This window comes from Lynx rufus, unplaced genomic scaffold, assembly GCF_022079265.1.
Source record: "Lynx rufus isolate CCGP_SWC_20201006 ecotype Redwood Valley unplaced genomic scaffold, mLynRuf1.p SCAF_7, whole genome shotgun sequence".
Taxonomy (NCBI): Eukaryota; Metazoa; Chordata; class Mammalia; order Carnivora; family Felidae; genus Lynx; species Lynx rufus.
The window spans coordinates 42,633,206-42,654,990 of NW_025814889.1; the positions used below are offsets into that span (position 1 = coordinate 42,633,206).

The following is a 21,785-nucleotide window of genomic DNA, read 5'->3' on the forward strand; positions in this document are numbered from 1 at the left end:
CAACTTCTTGGAGAGCATCTGACGTGTACTGCGTGTGCAGCAAATACGTGTTTAACTGAATTTGGTAATTGTTCCATCTGTAGACGCTATAAACCTGAGAGTAGAGGCAGAACATTGTAGAATGGGTAGGATTCAGAATGGGTGGTATGGTGAATGCCGTATTAAGGAGTTTGGATCCTGTCCCATAGGCAGTTGATTTTTTCCTTCCTGCACCCCAGGGAAGTTGGTCTGGCTCCCAGATACTCAGGTTTTCTTCCTCCTGGGAGAGACTGTACTAATCCGAGGACAAGGAGAGCCAAAACCTGGTCCAATTCTTCCCTTGTTTGCGTTTCTTCTCTCAAACTGCCCTTCCTTCCCCTTCAAGATTGTAGATCTAGCCTGTAATCAAAAAGCAGCTGATAAATTCATAGCATTATGCATCTTTCTGCTTACACTCCTTCAAGCAACCTTAACTCTCAGCTAGTAGCACCCAGTCAACTTTGCCTTATATAAATAGCATTTATTCTCTCTTTATAGATTAATTTAATTCCCAGCAGATGCGAGAGCAAAAATTAAAGTGTATTTGCCCTCCCTCCAGCCTTTTCTGGTAGCATTTTGTCTGTGAAACTAAGAGGCTATATAGCGGCTATTAGAAGAGGGAAGGAGGACGAGCTTAAAAAACGGAGTGGGGAGGGTGAAGGATGTGGTTTTGAAACAAGGGGAGGGAGGGAGTTGTCGTCTAGGGTGGGGGTAGAATTTGAGGTCACAAAATTCCGAGAGGTCACGGGATCACTAGAGGCGGGTGTGGGGTGGGGCTGGGGGGGGCGGGGGGCTTGTCTCCCTTGCAGGCTCCACCCTTTGCAGAGATTATAAATAAGTAAGCCGGCGAGCTCTAACGGTGAGAGTGAGGGGGACATGTGGAGCGGTCCTGGGGACCTGGAGAAAAACTTGCTGCCCAGAAGGACATTTTGGAGGTTTTGCTGACTGCAAGAGGTGGCTCTGGGATCCCACTCCTAGATCTTTATTGAAGACTGGAAAAGAATTAAATTAGGGCCATGGGGACACATAAGGTAAGAGATGATACGATTATCAATTATTTTTGCGCCTGCGGGGCACACTCAGAAAGGCCGAACTCAGTGGTGATGACTGTGCTGGGTTTTATTCTAAGTCATCTAGCCGTCTTCAGGCCTTTTCGCTTCTGCAGCCTGCAGTGCCACAATTTGGCCACTACTCTGGATGTTAGAGCCTATCAAGGATTCATCCCCGTTCCGCTCACCTTTCCGTCGTAGGGAGAGACACCGGGAGAAGTTGTGTGTGTTTCTCAGGGGGTTTTTTGTGTGTGTGTTTGTTTTGTTACATAATCACATGCACTGAGGATGCGAGGATGAGATGGTTGAGTGTTAAGGCTGCCTGGCTGTGTTGATGACAAGCGTGGGTCTCTGAGCGAGCGCAAAGATTCCTCTGGAAGCATTAGACCTTGAAAAGGCCTGGGATTGGTTTGGGGGCCTGGGTCAGTGTTCAGCCATCTGCTCTATAACCTATAGGAGTTCCTGGATACTAAGGAGATAGAATTCCCGTGGCCCTTACTGTGATTGCGATTGTGAGTGCACGATACATTAATAGGTCATCGTGTGTTGTGTATGCAATATTTGCAAGGAGAAAAGCATCATCACCAAGGTAAACTTATTTGAAAATAAATGAAAATAAGAGAAGGGATGAAGATGGGGGGGCGGGGAGGAAAAGGCCCTCAGGATAGTAAATGATGAGGTGAGGCAGAAAAGAAGAGGTGCTTACTGATGGGAAAAGGATTAAGCAGAAAGAGCTGTGTACGGGGCGGGTGGGGGCACTCGGATACTTAGGCCTAGTTGCCTAGGGTACAAGGTCAGCTTGGAGAACGGAAACTCCTAGCCAGCCACTCGGTCTAATCGGACAGGGAGGGGGTCCAAGGAAAGGAAGGACTGGGAGAGCGCTGCAGAAGATGTCTTCAGGCTTAACAATTAGGCTTACCTCGAGCTGGAAATTTCAGATAACACTTGAATTAACTCCAGCAAGGTGAAAGACGACTCCCTCCTCCCCACCTTGTCTCCCCAGTGTTGGGATGGAAGGGAGCTAGTGCACGCCCCCTGCTGGATGGGGGCAGCGGTACGTTATCAAGTAAACAGGAAGAATTTCAAATCGGACCTGGATACCTGTGGGTAGATGCTGTAGATTACATTATCTCGAGAGATAAGAACAGCCCAGTGATGAGGACACCACCACCACAACTCTGGGCTTCAGTGGGATCTGGGGTACAGGAGAGACACTGTTTCCAAAATAATCCACTTCCAGGAAGCCCCAGGTCTATGCTTGCTTTTATCTGGGGCAGTTTTTTTTTAATACTTTCAAACCAATTAACCCAGGTCCCCTTAACTTTCTTCCCATAGTATCTTGCCACTTCTCCCAAGTTTATGTAATGGTCTGCACATCTCTGGATAAGTTCTTCAGTACAACCTGTTGTTTTGTGTTCCCCATTCGTTACCTAAATGTCATTAAGTTTTTGTTCTTTGCATACTGCTCATAGCCAAGTGCTCCTAGTACTCAATCGAGAGTTTTAAGGACTGTTTTTTTTTTCCCTTCTCTCCCTCCCCACCCCAGGTCACGGCGCCGCTGATCTTTGCCATCTCCATCGCTACGATAGGCTCTTTCCAGTTTGGCTACAACACGGGAGTCATCAATGCTCCCGAGATGGTGAGTACCGGAAACTAGAGTTAAGGGTTAGAATTTGGAATAGGGAAATTATTCCTTGAAGTAGGGTTTCAAGAGTGAAGAATTTCAGTCAAACTTGGTGCCTAGCTCGGCTAAGGCTGAAGAGGCAGAATAATGGTGGGGAAGTCTATAGCTGAATCATTAAAGCAAAAAACTCAGTTGCTCCTTAAACCCGTGACTGGACCCGTTCTCCTCTCACCCTGTCGTGATGGTGGGAAAATGGGGAGGTGGGGGGGTTCTACCCCAGGACTGGGGTAGTCACTGAATATCGGTGCTACTACCTACTGGGATTTTCAGGACAAATCAAGCTTGTTCTTTTCGGAGCTGCCATTAACTCCAGTATGTTCTGGGTCTCTTCCAATCCCATCTGTTCACTCACTGGATTCTCTACCTATAAAGTAATCGTAATGCTGTTTTCTTAGGGAGGAGAAGATCGCCCATATTTGTCCCTTCTCTCATTCAAGTGTAACAGTCTGCCTGCCCACCCACCATTTTAATTTGCAGATCATAAAGGACTTTCTCAACAACACTTTGAATAACACACACAACAACCCTCGCGATGAGGTGTTACTCACTTCCCTCTGGTCTTTGGCTGTGGCCATCTTCTCCGTCGGTGGTATGATTGGCTCCTTCTCCGTTGGACTCTTTGTCAACCGCTTTGGCAGGTATTGACTAGAAACTGGGCAAAGAAGGAGGCTATGCTGGTTGCATTGAGAACAGGTATTGAGAATCAGGATGGAGAGGCTATGGGGCGCCTGGGTGGCCCGTTAAGCGTCCGTCTCAGGTTAAGATCTCATGGTTCCTGAGTTTGAGCCCCACGTCCGGGCTTCCTACTGCTGTCAGCACAGTGCCTGCTTTGGGAGGACCCTCTGTCCTTCTCTCTCTGCCCTTCCCCCGCTCGTTCTCTCTCTCTCTCTCTCTCTCTCTCTAAGTAAATAAAAACTTAAAAAAAAAAAAAAAAAGGGAGGGGGAGGAGGTAAGGATGTATTTGAATGAGAGCATTCCCCAATCTGATCAAGGCAAGCTTAGTCCAACAGGCACTGAATAGGACTGCCCTTGCTTGAAGCCGTGTTGCCCATCAAGAGATTAGCCTTTGGCAGTCCAGCATAAGCTAATTCAGGATTCCCTAATAAAGTGCACTGTGGAATTTCCCAGAAACCTGTTTATATTCACAAGGTCAGAAGTTGTTTGCTTTTCTTAAAAACTTTGCGGTCTCGTGCAGATGTTTGCATTAGTTTACAAAGCCGGATCGGGAGGAAACGTTTTCTAATCCTTGGTCTGTGGCACGTGTGGACAATGGCCAAATAACTGAACTGACATTCCCCCTCCCCCAAAAGAAAATCGAATCTCCTCATTCTGTGCTAACTTGATTAAAATGTCTTAGCAGAATACTTCCAGTATTCTGGTGAAGGAACCATTTCGTCTGCTAATGAAATGTCCTGGAAACACAAATGGAATTCAACTTTTTAAAAAATTAAAGCAACCGGTTTTATTTGATCATTGTTTGGCTTGCATTGTCGAGGGCACCTTGTGTCAACTAAAGTCACTGAAATTTTAATGTGCACCTCCCAATTCACGTGACTTTCTTCCAGTTGTTCTTCTCTTTTTTTTTTTTTTTAATTTTTTTTTTCAACGTTTTTTATTTTTATTTTTGGGACAGAGAGAGACAGAGCATGAACGGGGGAGGGGCAGAGAGAGAGGGAGACACAGAATCGGAAACAGGCTCCAGGCTCTGAGCCATCAGCCCAGAGCCCGACGCGGGGCTCGAACTCACGGACCGCGAGATCGTGACCTGGCTGAAGTCGGACGCTTAACCGACTGCGCCACCCAGGCGCCCCCCAATTGTTCTTCTCTTGAGAGAAAGAACCTCTCTCCTAGAGAGAGGTGGGGACCCAGGGAAAGGAATGCAGAGAAAGGCAAAAGAGAGAATGAGGGATGGTTTGGGATGTACCTTTAAGATCTCCCCAGGATTTCAAAGCTCCCCTGGGTAATTCCAGTGGGCCTCCCGAGGGGAGAATCTAGATTTGGTTCTTCCCAACATCTGCGGTAATTTTTCAGTGTTAACCTCTTACCTTGTCATCCTTTAGCTGTTCCAGTGGCTTTGCCTCCCACATCTAACGCACAAATGCGGCAATTTATTATTTTATTCTGGCTCTCAATACTAATTGTCGACGGCCTCCCCACAGGCTAGCCTTAGAGAAGGCGAGCTGAAAGGCGGTCTGCTTTTTACAAATAGAAAAACATGTGTCTGAACTCTATCTTTGTTACTTGTTGGTGACATCTAAGCAGTTACGTTATAACGAGACTCAGTAAGAAGCATAAAGAGATCAGTACTGGTCCAAAAATTTCTCTAGAATGTGTTGGACCAGGTGTAGCAGAATTGCCCAGGGCGGTGGTTCTCAAACCTTCTCATTGAATGAAATCACCTGGACTGCTTTGGGGATCAGATTGCTGGGCTCCACCCTAATGATGCAATAAATTGGGTGGATGGGACAATTTTAATTTGTTGCAGATCTCTAGCTGATGCTGCTAGTCTGTGGCCAACTTTGGGAACTACTGGCCTTTGTGGTTACTGCGATTCTGGCGACAGCTGGGGCTTAGGAGAATCTTAAACAAGTTCTCTAGGTGATTTTATGCACACAGAGGCGTAAGAACTGCCGATCCTGGTTATCCCAGCTAGAAATGTTCTGATAACAGAAAAAGGAAAAGTTAGACCAAAAAGAGAAGGTACGTAATAAGGCTGGAGAAGGGTGAAAAGACAAGGAAAGAAGGAGAGAGACTGGGCCTATTTTGCTAATTTCTCTTGTGTTTTCATTTAACCTTTCAGGCGCAATTCGATGCTCATCGTCAACCTGTTGGCTGTCGCTGGTGGCTGCCTTATGGGGTTCTGCAAAATAGCCAAGTCGGTTGAAATGCTGATCCTGGGCCGATTGATTATCGGCCTCTTCTGCGGCCTCTGCACAGGTTTTGTGCCCATGTACATTGGTGAGATCTCGCCTACCGCCCTGCGGGGGGCCTTTGGCACTCTCAACCAGCTGGGCATCGTCGTCGGGATTCTCGTGGCTCAGGTACTTCCTGAATGTCAGTTTCATGGCTCCCTAAATGAGTTAACATAGAGTAGTCCTGAATCTCTAGCACGCATTCAACTACGTAAGTTTCAGGTATCATTACTACAACTCAGACAGCTTCGGAAGCAAGGGAGGGTAGAGAAAGGGGAAGAAACAGAGTTTTTCTTTTCCTGTGGTAAAAGTATGGAGGGTTTTCCGAATTTCGTTTTTAATCCACCGTGGCTCGGAAAGGATGAGATTTATGGTAGCCTCTTTGCCTGGCTTCCAGATCTTTGGCCTGAAAGTCATCCTGGGGACAGAAGAGCTTTGGCCCCTGCTGTTGGGCTTCACCATCATTCCCGCGATCCTACAAAGCGCAGCCCTTCCCTTCTGCCCAGAGAGTCCTCGATTCTTGCTCATTAACAGAAAGGAAGAGGAGAACGCCAAGGACAGTGAGTATCCCTCACACCCTCACTGTAGGAATTTTAGGGCTGCGGTTTGCTTCAGGACGAGGGTGTTGGGTCTGTCCTCTCCTTTCCCTTGCCCCTCAGAACCCGAGTGAAGGGTTTCCTGATGGCTCTCATGTCAGAAACTTTCTTTCTTCTCTCTTTCTTTTTTTGTTTTTTAAATTCTTTTTAATGTTTTTTTTTTTTTTTTTTTTTTTAAATTTTGTTTTTCAACGTTTATTTATTTTTGGGACAGAGAGAGACAGAGCATGAACGGGGGAGGGGCAGAGAGAGAGGGAGACACAGAATCGGAAACAGGCTCCAGGCTCCGAGCCATCAGCCCAGAGCCTGACGCGGGGCTCGAACTCACGCACCGCGAGATCGTGACCTGGCTGAAGTCGGACGCTTAACCGACTGCGCCACCCAGGCGCCCCTTAATGTTTATTTTTAAGAGAGAGAGCGCGCGCACAATCAGGGGAGGGGCAGAGGGAGAGGGAGACACAGAATCCGAAGCAGGCTGTCAGCACAGAACCCGACGCCGGGCTCAAACTCATGAGCTGTGACTTCATGTATGGCCTGAGCCTAAGTCGGACGCTCAGCTGGCTGAGCCACCCAGGCACCCCTCAATTCGACCCCTAAAGAATGATGTGAGAATTAAAAAGGGGGGAGGGCTGAGTGTCCGACTTCATGTCATGATCTCGTGGTTTGTGAGTTCAAGCCCCACATCGGCTCACTGCTGTCAGCCTGTCAGTGCAGAGCCTCTGTCCCCCCTCTCTCTGCCCCACCCCCCTCTCAAAAATAAATAAACACTTAAAAAAAAAAATTAAGAGAGAAGCCGATTAAGGCACAGATGCTAGCCAAGGCTCGTCTCGCGTGGCCTCTTCCCAGCTGTTACGGGGAAAATGACCTTGGGTCAGCACCTTAACCTTATCCTTGGTTTGCTTGTTTTACCAGTCCTCCAGCGATTGTGGGGCACCCCGGATGTGACTCAGGACATCCAGGAGATGAAAGATGAGAGTGCTAGGATGGCACAAGAAAAGCAACCCACGGTGCTGGAGCTCTTCAGATCGCCCAGCTACCAGCAGCCCATTATCATTTCCATCATGCTCCAGCTCTCCCAGCAGCTCTCTGGAATCAACGCGGTGAGTATCTGCTCCACGTCTGAGGGGGCGGGACCACGTTGCACTTAACTCCCCTGACCGCGGTGCCAGGTGCTGGCGTGGTCACCCCACGACGCTCGCCACATGGCGGCCACTCCAAAATGTTGGTTATCCAGGCTCTGACTTAGTGTTGGTTTTTATTTCCTTATTACTAGAGTTCATTTATTTAAGTAATCTCTACACCCGACGTGGGGCTCGAACTCACAACTCTGAGATCAAGAGTCCAAACGCTCCCCTGACTGAGCCAGCCAGGCGCCCCTGTTTTATTGCTTTAAGATTCTGTCTGCAGCACATGTTTTCCATGTGGAAAAATAAGATAAATTCAAACAAAAAATTCATCACCTTTAGTCTTGGAACTTGTGGTTCACATTTGTCCTCTTCCAAATTTTTTTCAGTATATAGGACATTACAAATTTATCTACTTTTCATTAATCCTCTTTCTGACCCACTCATTTTTTTATTGCTGGTTGTCTTTAACTTTGGTCAATCTTTTTTTTAATTTTTATTTATTTTGAGAGCGAGAGAGAGAGAGAGAGAGAGAGTGCATGAAGGGCAAAGAAGAAGGAGACAATCCCAAGCAGGCTCTGCGAGGTCAGCGCAGAGCCCGATGCAGGGCTCGAACCCAGAAACCATGAGATCATGACCCAAGCTGAAATCAAGAGTCAGACACTTAACCAGCTGTGCCACCCAGGTGCCCCTAACCCTGCTCAGTCTTATCTCGTGTCATCAAAGATAATGTAAGCCATACAACTAAAGTAGATCCAAGAATTTACTGCTGTGGCTTTTTTTCCCAGGACTTTACAGTCTAGAAAGCATGGTAAAGCCCAGGGGAATAATGAGGCAATCCATTCAAGAGGTATACATGTACTATTCTATATGTATGTTTACAACTAGAATAGTGACTCTGATCGTTTAAAGTGGGGAGCAAAATGGAAGCTGACAGTTGGCAGGTAACTTATATTCTATGCATGTAATCACCTTCAGCATTTGAGTCTTCGGTGTGGTAAGAGAGGGTATTTATTCCCCTACCTTGTATCCATTTGCAGATAAAATATTTGTAATTGAGACACACTGCTGTCCTGCCTCTTTAAATTTCAGATGAATGCCTTGAGAGCTTCTGACCAGTCTTTTCTTTCTTTTTTTTAATGTGTATTTATTTTTGAGAGAGAGAGCTAGGGAGGGGCGGTGGGGGTGGGGGGGTTACTTAGAGCCAAAGCAGGCTCCATGCTGATAGCAGAGGGCCCTGCGCTGGGCTCGAACTTACAAACTATGATCACGACCTGAGCCAAAGTCGGACGCTCAATCAACTGAGCCCCCCCCCCCTGCCCCCGGGTGCCTCTCTCATCACTCTCTGATCAATATGATTAGATCATTTTATAGCAAGTTGGCCTTTGGCCTTTTCTCCGTAACACGCCAAGAAGGTTGCTTGTATCTGAAATAGCAGTGCTTCTCAGGCAGGGTTGGAGGATGTAATATCAGAAATTGGGAGGAAAGATAGTTCAGTGAATCTCGTTCTCAAATTTTGTCGCTTTAAAAATCACTGCAGGGGCACCTGGCTGGCTCAGTTGTATAACATGCAACTCTTGATCTTGGGGTTGTAAGTTCAAGCCCCACGCTGGTTATAGAGGTTACTTAAAAAAATATATATATATGTATGTATATTTGTGTATACATATGTATATTTGTATGTGTGTACATATATATATGTGTGTGTTTTCTTTAATTAAAAAAAAAAATCACTGTAGTAAAATACACTCTGAAGACTTTCCAGAACAGCAGGGCTGGGACTAGAGTGAGGCATCGAGGTGCAAGTCAGTGGTCGTAAGCATGAGCGCCTCCTTAAATTGTGCACCCTAGGTGCCTCACTCGCACCCAGCATGCATAATTTAGGCTCCAATGCGGGCCCTGTAGAGCAGGATCAGAAAAAGCCCCCTCTTGGAAAAATTACAAATGATAAATTAGCACTCTGGAGTACAGACTCCTCCCACTTCAGGAAATGATGTGTGAAAACACTTTTTCAACCTACATTTGAGTAGACGGTGTTTTCTAATTTCCTTAGAAAAGGCAGAGGGTCAGAGGTTGGGTAGCATTTACCTAGCAGAGTAAAACTGCTTGAGGGTGAGATGATGTACGAGTTAGCTTGAATCCCGCTTGATAGCAAATAGCAAGGTAATTTGACTGTAAGAACTTTCCTTGAGATGTGTACGTATGCATTAGGTTTTTGTTGTATAGGCTTTTAGATAAGAGAGAGTATTGCCATAACTATTCATTGCTAGGTTTAACTGTTCAAATGTCTTTTCTCACAAGCTTTATAATATTAAGTATCATTGGAATTTTTTTTAGCAGTCTTAGCTCCCCCTTCTCTTCTAGAGCAGCAATTTTTGATTGGGATGATACTACAAATCTTTTTTCCTTCCTCCCTTCCTTCCTTCCTTCCTGCCTGCCTGCCTGCCTGCCTTTTTTGAAGATTTTATTTTTAACTAATCTCTACACCCAAAATGGGACTTGAACTCAGAACCCCGAGATCAAGATCTGCATTCTCTACTGACTGAGCCAGCTAGTCGCCCTAGTTTCTTTTTTTTTTTTTTTTTTTAAGTAAACTACACCCAACGTGGGTCTTGAACTCTAAGCCTGAGATCAAGAGTCACATGTTCTACCGACTAAGCCAAGAGCCCGCAGATCTGCTTCCAAAAGCACAGCCTTGTAGCACCTGTCTGGCTTAGTCGGTTGAACATCTTGCTCTTGATTTTAGCTCATGATCTCATGGTTTGTGGGATCGAGCCCCACACTGGTCTCCAGGCTGACAGCACAGAGTCTGGTAGGGACTCTTTGTCCCTCCCTCTCTGCCCCTCCCCCACATGCACTCTCAAAATAAATAAACTTTAAGAAAAAAAATTTATTAAGAGCACAGCCTTGGGGCGCCTGGGTGGCTCAGTCGGTTAAGCATCCGGCTTTAGCTCGGGTCATGATCTCGCAGTTCACAAGTTCGAGCCCCGCGTCGGGCTCTGGGCTGACAACTCAGAGCCTGGAGCCTGCTTCAGATTCTGTGTCTCCCTCTCTCTCTCCCCCTCCCCTGCTTGTGCTCTATCTCTATCTCTCAAGAATAAATACACTTTAAAAAAATAAAAAATGTAAAAAGCACAGCCTTAGTCTTATTTTAGAAAATACAAATATACGTGGCTTCTGAGGTGGTAAGAGTTGTTTCTTGAAAGGTAAATCCCAGTATAGATGCATATATTCATGAAAAAGTCTGACGAATTTTGCTGTAGAGAAAAACACTCTGGATGAAATCATAAACTCTTGACTCAAACCTGAGGGACTGAGCCTAGATGATCTAGACACTGCCAGGCACTGTTCCCTTATTACCTTGAAGTCTGAGTCCAATATTTTGACATCTCTTTAACCATGGTAGTTGTAGCAGCCATACATAACCGTACACGTTAAATAGCAGCTTATTGAATAGTATAAAGTTAAAATGATAGGAGGTATTACTTCCTGAAACACTTGGGATGGACCCAGAGCTAGGAATTCTAGCCCGAGTTCTGCCTCTAGTTACATGAGCAGGCTTGAGGTTACTCCTCAATTGCTTCACCATCAAATTAGAATATCAGTGTACCTATCACTGTTTTCAGGCCTAGGGTAGTTATCTATTGAAGAAGCTACTTAAGGGGCTTGCTGCTGGTTGGCTCAGTTGGAAGGGCATTTGACTCTTGATCTTGGGGTCACGAGTTCGAGGCCCACACTGGGTGTAGATCTTACCAAAAAAAAAACAAACAAAAAAAAAAACTTTAAAACACACAAGGCTTAGTTGAAAAAATTAATAGGACTTAAACCTTTAGATCTAAGTTGGTAAAAAAGATGTTAAGGAAGAGACTTAAATGGAGCAGAAGGAGTCAGCGTACAAGAAAAAATGGAAACAAGCAGCTAGAATTGACAAGAACTAAGAAGAGAATAGAGGTAAGATTCAGAAGATAATTCATTTGCAGAAAAGATACCGTGATTGAACAAGAAAACCCCAGAAAGGACCCCCTTAACCTCCTGGGACGGTCGAGTTTATTTTTTGAGGGTTCTCTGTTTAACTGCGGTTTCAGAGCTGCATCTTTTGTTTCCCACTAGGTGTTCTATTACTCAACAGGCATCTTCAAAGATGCGGGCGTCGAGGAGCCAATCTACGCCACCATTGGTGCGGGTGTGGTTAATACCATCTTCACCGTCGTTTCTGTAAGTTGGGTGCTTTGGTATTTTGCGGGGGCCGGGCCGGTGGGGGGGCAGTTCTTACTACACATGTTCAAAGATGGGTTTCACGGCCTTCCACCTCCCTACCATCACCTAAACCTTTTTGGCCTGTTCTTCGGGGAAAGAAAAGCTATGGAGTGATGGGTGTAAGTAGGCTTCACTCCCTCCAAGCAAACAGGAAGTGCATGAGAAGGAGGGAGGTGTGCAGGGATGCTTTGAGCTTGGAACTAAAATGGGCAGGGTGACCATAACAAGTATCCTGCCATTGGGAAGGCAGATTCGGGTAACTCATGCGGCGTTTTCACGAAAGGGAGAGCAGAAATTTCATGTTCTGTTATTCTCCTTATAGCTGTTTCTGGTGGAAAGGGCAGGGAGGAGGACCCTGCATATGATTGGCCTTGGAGGGATGGCTTTTTGTTCCATCCTCATGACCATCTCCTTGTTGCTAAAGGTGAGTGCCCTTGGAGGAAAAGAAGGGGGGCGGGGGGAGGCGGGTAGAAGAGGTTACAGGTGACCCTCCGTGACACAGGTGGGAAGATCCGTAAGGTCACATGCCCAGAGTTTTAAGAAAAGTGGATCATCAGAGATAGGTAGTTAAGCTGTTACCATTCTTGTATCCGTATAACCTGTGGCTTGTAAAATACCCTATGTAATTTAATTCTTAAAGTAATCTTGAAGTAATAATGACTCCCATTTTACGGACAGTGAAATGATCTCAATGTGAAATGATCTCAACGTGAAAATGACCTGTGTGTGAGGTGAGCACAAGGTTAGGATTCAAAAACCCAGGGCTTTTGGCTAGATAGTCCAGTAACCCCGTTGGACCCCGGCACAGGGAGCTTTTCGTGTTCAGTAGGTCCTCGTCTCTGGGAGGCTAGATCCTAGCCAGGTTGTGCTGTGTTTTAGTACTCACTTGCCTTTGTTCCTTTCTCATATAGGATAACTATAATTGGATGAGTTTTGTCTGTATTGCTGCTATCTTGGTCTTCGTGGCCTTCTTTGAAATTGGCCCAGGCCCCATTCCCTGGTTTATTGTGGCCGAACTCTTCAGCCAGGGACCCCGCCCAGCTGCCATGGCAGTGGCTGGTTGTTCGAACTGGACCTCCAACTTTCTGGTGGGGCTACTCTTCCCTTCAGCTGCAGTAAGTAAATTACAACGAATCTCCCCTAGGGGCGCCTGGGTGGCTCCGTCGTTAAGCATCGGGTCATGAGTTCCATTCCGACATCAGGTGAGCTCGAGCCCCACTTTGGGTGAGCCCTGCTTCTCTCTCCCTCTTTCTCTGCCCCTTGTGGGGGTTCGCTGTCTGCCCCTCACTCACTTGTGCCCTCTCCCTCTCCCTCTCTCTCAAAAAAGAAAGAAAGAAAACGAAATTCACCTAGCCAGTCTCAAAACCAGCTCACCTAAGCCAACAGGTTTAAAATCTGTTTCCTGACACCACAGAGGTAGTTAGATATCAAGTGTTTTAAAACAGATTTTCTTTCTCATTTTCAATGGCATATAGAAAAAGAAAGAATGATGGCAAAAAAGGATTGAAGCAGGAGGGTAAGACTGGGAACCCACCCCTCCCCGCCCCCCAGAGAGAGAAAGAGAGAGAGAACACGTGCATGGGTGAGGGGGTGCTGAGAGAGAGAGAATCCCAAGCAGGCTTCGTGCTGTCAGCGCAGAGCCCGATGCGGGGCTCAAGTCCGCAAACAATGAGATCATGACCTGAGCTGAGATCAAGAATCAGACACTTAACCAACTGAGCCACCCAGGCACCCTAAAACTGGGAACTTTTATTAAAAGACCACTAGTCCGAGGTGATTACAGGCATAGTTCTGCCTAGAAACAATGATAGTTTTAAGCCTCCAGGGATTCCAAACCAACACTTAAATCCATAATTTGAATTCGCATTCATGACTCCGTGACCTTAAAGGCTCGCTACACAAAGGGATGTCAATGAATGGATGAGACAGCTCCTATTCTAAAATAACCTGGAGTTGGTTCCTTAAATAAAGGAACTTGCAGTGGACTTCTGGAAAGCAGTTCCTATTTCTGTGAGTCTTTCAGAAACCCAGATTTGATCTGATTTTGTTTTATTTAAATTGTACTTAACAGAGAGTGACAGAGAGAGAGCACACACAGGGGAGGGACAGAGGGAAAGAGCAAGAATCTTGAGCAGACTCTAGCCTAAGTACCGAGCCTGATGCGGGGCTCAGTCCCATGACTCTGGGACCAGGACCTGAACCAAAATCGAAAGTGGGACATTGAACCACCTGAGCCGTGCAGGCGCCCCAGAAACCCGGATTTTAAAAATCATCTTCAACAGTCCTAAACTACTCCGTAGGTATTTAGAAGCAGGGAACTTTAGTGAAGAGGAAAAAGAACGGCTCAAAATTGCAGAGAAATCTAGTAAGTTAGCAAGGGCATCGTAAATCTCTGAGGAAGCCTTGATGTTCTTGTTAAACGTGGAGAGGTTACGTCTTGGAGCCTACTAGAAATGGACGGCACGGAAACGAGTTTGGCCACGACCAGATTTGGCCCTGATGCTCTTTTTTTTTTTTTTTTTATCTTTTCACTAGTTCTATTTAGGAGCCTACGTTTTTATCATCTTTACCGGCTTCCTTGTTATCTTCCTGATCTTCACCTTCTTCAAAGTCCCTGAGACCCGTGGCAGGACTTTCGAGGAAATCACACGAGCCTTCGAAGGGCAGGCGAGGGAGGCTGTCAGAGGTGAGAAAGGCCCCATCGTGGAGATGAACAGCATCCAGCCCGTGAAGGAGACCACCAGCGTCTGAGCCGTGCCTCCCCCCCGCCTCCCTCCCAACACGGAAAAGCAACCTCTCCCCCGAGGAGGGAGAGACCTCATCAGGTTGGAACCCAGGACTGTTTCCGAATGCTGCTACTTGATTCCTTTCTCTTCCCTCACACACCATGAGCACTCAGAGGAGCCCAATGCTGGACTTAGTTGTATCTTCAATGGCTTTCGAAACATTTCAGTTCTTGGACGTTTCTCTTCCGTGTAGAAGAGACCAAGTGAACCTAGCTTCATCTCCGGAGGGACTGGCCACTTGGCTCATGACAACATTGCCAGCTCTTCCTCCCTTGGCTTCTGCTATGGCCCCACAAGGGCCTACAGGGGAGTAAGAGTGAGGTACAGTTTCCCTGACCCCAGACTTACCAGGAAGCAGATCTACAGGAGTGTGGAGGGCAGAGAGGGATTAAATACGAGCACCTTCCTCGCTTCCATACAGCTCTCTGCAGAGCAGATTAACTTGAGTTTTATTTATTTTTACCTTCTGGTTTTATTGCATAAATATTTATTTTTTTAAGTGTGAAGTAATTTTACCAAATAATGGAAACGTAAGGAAATTGAGGTTAGAGGGAGGCGCTTAAAGAGAGGTTTATAGGGTAGAAGATTCGATACTGGCGAGGTCAAGGTGCAATAAGGGAAGATTTGCGGAGAAAAGTAATGTGTTATCGGAGGGGGTACGATGGGGTGCGTGAACGTTGTGCGTTGCCTCTCAGCGATTTCTGTCCTTCAGGTGGAAACTCTCAAGTTAAATTTCTCAGAGAAGTCATGTGCCTGTATTAAGAAGCTACTGGTTACCTTTGGAACTTTTTTCTTTGTTTAAGATTTTATGTAGTGTTACTTGAAATCTCGGGTTATTATTGAGATGGGCATTGTAGTTAATGGTGGTTAACGGGTTCTAATTTTGGTTGGAGTCCGGAGAAGGGAAGGCTGTTTCTAGCAGTCCTGTCTCCCCTCGCTGGACCAAACAACTCCCTCCCCTTGTAGTGGACTCACTTTTTTGTATTTTGTTTTTTTAATGAGCTCCTACCACCTGCCTGGTGGGAGAGCCTTCCCAATGAGCATCCCAAAATATTGGTTCTTGGTAGAGGTTCAGTATTTCTAAATGTTATTCTTTAGGAGATTTTAGTTGTTGATTTTTATTTTGTTTTAAGCCATAGCTTTAAAAGAATTCAGAGGAGAATGTTGGTAACTACCTTGAATTTGTAACCTCAGCTCTGGGGGCGGGTCTTTTCCTGAACGATTATTATCCAGTTGAACTATATGTTGTCGCTTTAAGGTCATTGCATGTGTGTTCATCTGTTGCCATATGTCCATAGTGTTACGTCAAGTGCCCTTTGGGGCCGTACATTTGAGACAGTTATGAGTAAATGTGCAGTGTAACCCACACTTGAGAGAGTATGAATGTATGTGCACTGACACTTTGCTCTGGGTGAGGTAGTTTATTGGTAACTTGTTTCCTCGGTGTTCTACAGCCCCCCCTTTTGAACAGAATGTGTTAAAACTCATCTCTCTATATACAGAGAACACTGCCTCTTCTGGGTGGAATTTGCATCTATGGTTTTCTTCCAGACTTTATACAGTTCAGTCTCATCTGGCTACCTTTCCCTGTTGGAGAGATGGGGGAGAATTCCTTAAGGAGACTACTGGTGGTAGATTCCATCTCACCCTAGACCCAGACAGTGGGAGTAGGAAAGAAGTGTGAGATCAGGACATGTGGCCTCTGGAGGTCGTTGGAGGGGAGTCATGGGGTAGTGGGAGGCCTTTCTTTTAAGAGGACAAAGAAACAAACTGAAGACTTCTAACTCTGGAGCATTTCGGAGAATTAGATGAGATGGAGGGGTTTCTGTTCGCCCCAGCTCACGGACACCTCCACAAATCCTCTAGTTTCCCAGTATTTGAATAAATGGAGATTGGACCCCATGACATTTACTCTGTCTTCCCTCTTTCATATGTTGCTTGATCACCCTCTCTCTCCTTGGTGCTTACACAGTTCAGGCCCTTTAGCCAAACCCTTGCCTATGACAGTATTTTACTTCCCAGTTCTCACTGTTCCCTCTGGTCGTTGAGCCGCTGGAAAAAAAAAAAAAAAACAAAACAAAACTCACAGAGCTTTTGGAATGGGGCTTTGAACAGGTGACTTCCTCTAACCGCCCTTCTACTTCTGGCTCCTCAAAAACAGTGCAGGTTGGCAGTTAGCAGGTGGAAGTCTTCCCATTTCGCAGCGACCGGATTGTGAATATTTCCAAATGGATTTTCTATTATTAATGTTACTGTGGTTCTTTGTTTTGAAATAAAAATTCTGAATGTACATATGACATCACAGGCTTGTCTTTTTTCATTTGTGCTTTGCTGTGTTTTTGTCCTTCCTGGAACACAAAATCGGCTTTAAGTCCTGGTTTGGCCACACAGTGCCTGCCGCTGCCTTGAGTAAGTTTCTTTATGAGAGTCTAGTACACATAAAAGTAGCGATACATGTTTATCACACAGATGAAATGAAAAGCCTTAGAGCGTTGCTTTGCACACTCCATAAATCACCGTTGCTTCCTGAATGAGAATTCTGCTTTTCTCTCTTGTGCTTTCTTCCTTCCTTTCCCCTCTAGTCTTTGCTCTCTGAAATTCATCCTACACTGATTAAGACGTCCATACTGTATTTATATCGCCATCCTACTCAAAATCCTTCAGTAGCTTCCAGCCAACTACAGAAAAAAACAAAACAAAACTTAAGCCCCCTACAGATCACTCCCCCACCCGCCCAGGGCAAGGTCCCTGCTACCTTTTCAGTTTGATTTACCATATTGTAGCTCCTATTTATACAGGAAAACACCCACACCCACTTCATCACTCATTAACACTTTTTTTTTTTTTAATGTTTATTATTTTTGAGAGAGAGACACAGAATCTGAAGCAGGCTCCAGGCTCTGAGCTGTCAGCACAGAGCCCGGCCTGGGGCTCACACGCATGGACCGTCAGGTCATGATCTGGGCCAGATCATGACCTGAGCGGCAGACTGGGCCACTCAGGCACCCCTCTCATTAACCCTTTCATGCCTTCATTTATTACTTTGACACTCCCCTACATTTCCAATCACTTCCTAAAGACACGTGAACGGCTACTTTTTATTTCTATTTAGTCCAGTCGTGAGCTCCATAAAGCCTTCCTTACTGGCAACATAATCCCTCCACTGGTACTCTGTGTGACAGGTAATGAGGATGAAACCCTGACCTGAAAAGACCCCTGGGAGAGCACCATATTCTCCACGATTGTGGGGATCGCAGCTCCCTTTTTCTGTTTTTGCTTCCTTGTAATTCATTCTCCGGCAACCAGACTGATTACTTAAAGACTTCCAATTACATCTTGTCACAAACTAGCTTGCAGGCTCCTTTCCTGTGGCCTGTTAATTCAGGGACTACACATCCCAGTTTACTGCGATCGCCCTGGTGTAACTTCCAGCATACTGCTTTCATTCATTTTCAAAACTGCCCTGAAAATGCGTTCGGGGAAAAGGTCTGCTTCTTCAACTTCATCTCTTGACACTCTGCTCACAGACTAGCCACACTGGGCCTTCTAGTTTTCAAAGATGTCAAGTTCATTACCACTAGGTTCTTTACGCTTGGCCCCTTGTACTTAGAATATTCGGCCTCGACATTTCTTTTTTTTTTTAATTTTTAACCTTTATTTATTTATTTATTTATTTATTTTTTATATATATGAAATTTATTGACAAATTGGTTTCCATACAACACCCAGTGCTCATCCCAAAAGGTGCCCTCCTCAATACCCATCACCCACCCTCCCCTCCCTCCCACCCCCCATCAACCCTCAGTTTGTTCTCAGTTTTTTTTTTTTTTTTTTTTTAATTTTTTTTTTTCAACGTTTATTTATTTTTGGGACAGAGAGAGACAGAGCATGAACGGGGGAGGGGCAGAGAGAGAGGGAGACACAGAATCGGAAACAGGCTCCAGGCTCCGAGCCATCAGCCCAGAGCCTGACGCGGGGCTCGAACTCACAGACCGGGAGATCGTGACCTGGCTGAAGTCGGACGCTTAACCGACTGCGCCACCCAGGCGCCCCTGTTCTCAGTTTTTAACAGTCTCTTATGCTTTGGCTCTCTCCCACTCTAACCTCTTTAACCTTTATTTATTTTTGAGACAGAGAGAGACAGAGCATGAACGGGGGAGGGGCAGAGAGAGGGAGACACAGAATCGGAAACAGGCTCCAGGCTCTGAGCCATCAGCCCAGAGCCCGACGCGGGGCTCGAACTCACAGACCGCGAGATCATGACCTGAGCTGAAGTCGGACGCTGAACCGACTGAGCCACCCAGGCGCCCCTCGGCCTCGACATTTTGTGCGGCTCAGTCTACCTTGTGAGTTAGGTCTTAGTAAACAACCTCTAGAATATAAGCCCCATGAAAGCAAGGACTTGGTCTCACTCATACGTCACACACTGTTGAACATCTAACATGTTTAAGCGTTATTAGTCTGGTTCCAATCAGAAAACAGAAACCACACAGTGACTGGTTGATTGATTGATGGGGAGGGGGGGAGGACAAATAATTTTTAATTTTTTTAAACAAATACACCGAAGAAACCGCACAAGTATTTAAGCAGGGAAAATGTAATATAAAGAATATCAAGGGAGGCCTGGCTTTTTCAGTCAGTACAGCATGCGACTCTTGATCATGAGGCTGGGGGGAAAAAAAGATACTGAGGTATAATAAAAGTAAAAGATAATAGATAGGACAAGTCAATATGGTATCCTAGAGCTGAGGGAGAGTATCCAAAGAGAGACTTGGAAGAGAGGGCATCTCCCCAAAGCTGAGGTTCAGATCTTACTGGAAAAAGCACGGTTGCAGTCTACTGGATAGCAGAGAAATGTGCTGGGTTGCCGGACAATCGAGGGTACCCAGGGAGTTGGGACATCAACATGGTTGGGGGGGCGGGGGGGGGGGGAGGGTGGCGCTTTGGGCCTTGTGGAAAGTGATTGCCAGACAGAGGCGGAGGCGGTGAGGTGACTGAAGAAGCTTGCATTCTGGGTGTGTGGCTGGGGCAGGGTGCCCCCAAATGTCCTGTCACCTGTGGTGCGGCCACGGGAATCCGCAGCACCATCTACTGAGAAAACTTCACTGCGCTTAACGCTCTCAAGAAGAAATGATTTCAAGGAATTCTATCCCTTACCAACAGGTACCGAAGGATGAATTTGGAGCTGTGAGGCAATAAATCGGTAAGCGGCACAGCTGTTAGATGGCTGGCCGGCCGAAGCGATCGTTGGCTGAATCTGCCATTTCCACACCTCCCAAAGCCTACCTGTGCTTCGATGAAATTCAAGTTGAATGAATGAATGAATGAATGAATGAATGAATGAATGAATGAATTTATGTATGTATGTATGTATGTATGTATAACCGAAAGTGTTTGTTGCAGATATTTGGCAGAAGTTCCCACTGTGCGGCTGCCGCTGAGGTTGGGCTGGCGGTCCCTGCCCAGGGTTTTGGCAAGTGAAAAAGAGGAAAGGGAGAAGGTGGCCCTTGAGCTTGGAGTGGGTGCTGCCGGATGAGGCGGGGGGCCAGGCTGCTGGTGAGGCCCCAGCCCTCTAGCTCTGGCTCTGCGTTCCCGGTCTTCCCCACGCCGGCCCATCACCACAGAGAACCTCCCGGGTGTCGATCCCCCAAAGAGTGACGCCAACGAATCACCCAGTGTTACATCTGTGTCCTTGATCCGGGCCCTGGTTGCCGGCGCGGCTGCAACCCGCCGTCCGCCAAGGCACCCAGCCACCTTCCTCCTTCCGGTCGCCGCCCTGCTCTCTCCGCGACCCCTGCTGCAGGGCGCACCGAGCGCGGGGGGGTGGGGGGGGGGGTCCCAGGCCGCGGAGCGCCGCCAGCCCTGCGGCCTCGACCAGCCACTTCCTCCGCCCTCCGCGGCGTCGCTGGAGGCTGGTCTGGCGCCTGGGAAACCGCAGACCCTGCGAGAGGCGGGGCTTCGGCCGCGCCCTCACTGCGCAGGCGTGGGCGGCCGCAAACCTGTCTTCCTGAGTCGGTTTTGTTCGAGAGCGTTAGAACGATTACTGACTGGCTCTGGTCCAGGTCGTAACCCAGCAAACCTTCCAATGCAGGTGTTCCCCACCTGTCTTCTTATGAAGCGACTTCACCCTTCCTGGATTGCCCTAGGCTTAGTGACTTAATTGACGGAACTGAATCACGTGAGTTAGGATAGATTTCAGAAATTAATTCCAGGGGCACCAAGGTGGCTCAGTGGGTTGAGCTTCCGACTGGATTTGGGCGTCAGGTCATAATCTCACAGTTCCGTGGGTTCAAGCCTCGCATCGGGCTCTGTGCTGGCAGCGTGGAGCCTTGTTTGGAATGCTCCATCCCTCTCTGTCCCTCCCCCTCGTGCGCTGTCTCTGCCTCTCTTATTTCTATTTTTTTAATATTGATTTATTTTTGAGAGAGAGAGAGAGACAGAGTGTGAGTGGGGGAGGGGAAGAGAGAGAGGGAGACACAGAATCGGAAGCAGGCTCCAGGCTCTGAGCTGTCAGCACAGAGCCCCACCTGGGGCTCGAACCCACGAACCGTGCGTGATCTCATGACCTGAGATGAAGTTGGACGCTTAACCAACTGAGCCACCCAGGTGTCCCTGAAGCACAAACGTTTTTAATTTTCTTGGTGGTTTTGTAAAATAGTATAACCATTATGGAAAATAGTATGGAGGTTCCTCAAAAGTTTTTAAATAGAACACCATAAGGGGCGCCGGTGTGGCTCAGTCCCTTAAGGATCTGACTTCAGTTCAGTTCATGATCTCACAGTTCGTGAGTTCGAGCCCCACACTGCACTCTGTGCTAACAGCTCAGGGCCTGGAGTCTGCTTCAGATTCTGTGTCTCCCTCTCTCTCTCTCTCTCTGCCCCTTTCCCACTCATGCTGTCTCTCTCAAAAACGAATAAACGTTAAAAAAAATTTTTTTTAACAGAACACTAGATGATTCAGCAATCCCAGTTATGGATATATATCCAAAAGAATTGAAAACAGGTTCTTGAAAAGATTTTTCATACCCATGTTTATAGCAGCACTATTCACAACAGTCAATAAGGGAAAGTAATCCCAAAATCCATCAATGGATCAATAGATAAACAGAATGCTGTATATTTATCTGAGGGAATATTATTTAACCCTAAAAAGGAAGGAAATCCTGTCATATCCTACAACATGGATGAACTGTGAGGACATTAGGCTAAGTGAAATAAGCCAGTCAAAAAAGACAAATACTGCGTGATCCTACTTGTATGAGGTATCTAAAGTAGTCCAAATAAATAAATAGATAAGTAAGTAAGTGAATAAATTCGTGTAGTTAAAGTCACAGGAACAGAAAGTAGAACACTGGTTGTC

The 21,785-nt window shown here is 46.5% G+C and overlaps 1 protein-coding gene across 1 annotated transcript; it reads left to right on the forward strand.

The window, feature by feature from the left end:
- Nucleotides 1-876: 876 nt before the first annotated feature.
- On the forward strand, nucleotides 877-16,723 carry SLC2A3 (solute carrier family 2 member 3). Its single transcript, XM_047064873.1, has 10 exons — nucleotides 877-1,049; nucleotides 2,614-2,706; nucleotides 3,229-3,389; nucleotides 5,552-5,792; nucleotides 6,061-6,223; nucleotides 7,172-7,359; nucleotides 11,494-11,598; nucleotides 11,963-12,064; nucleotides 12,552-12,755; nucleotides 14,176-16,723. The coding sequence occupies exons 1-10, from the start codon at nucleotides 1,035-1,037 to the stop codon at nucleotides 14,389-14,391; spliced, it is 1,488 nt and encodes a 495-aa protein (XP_046920829.1). The 5' UTR covers nucleotides 877-1,034; the 3' UTR covers nucleotides 14,392-16,723.
- Nucleotides 16,724-21,785: the final 5,062 nt, after the last annotated feature.

Excerpts from the sequence above, each read along its gene's own strand:
- SLC2A3 (XM_047064873.1), top strand. Across the intron at positions 11,599-11,962 it reads CCATCTTCACCGTCGTTTCT|CTGTTTCTGGTGGAAAGGGC; the intron begins GTAAGTTGGGTG and ends TTCTCCTTATAG. Across the intron at positions 12,756-14,175 it reads TACTCTTCCCTTCAGCTGCA|TTCTATTTAGGAGCCTACGT; the intron begins GTAAGTAAATTA and ends TCTTTTCACTAG.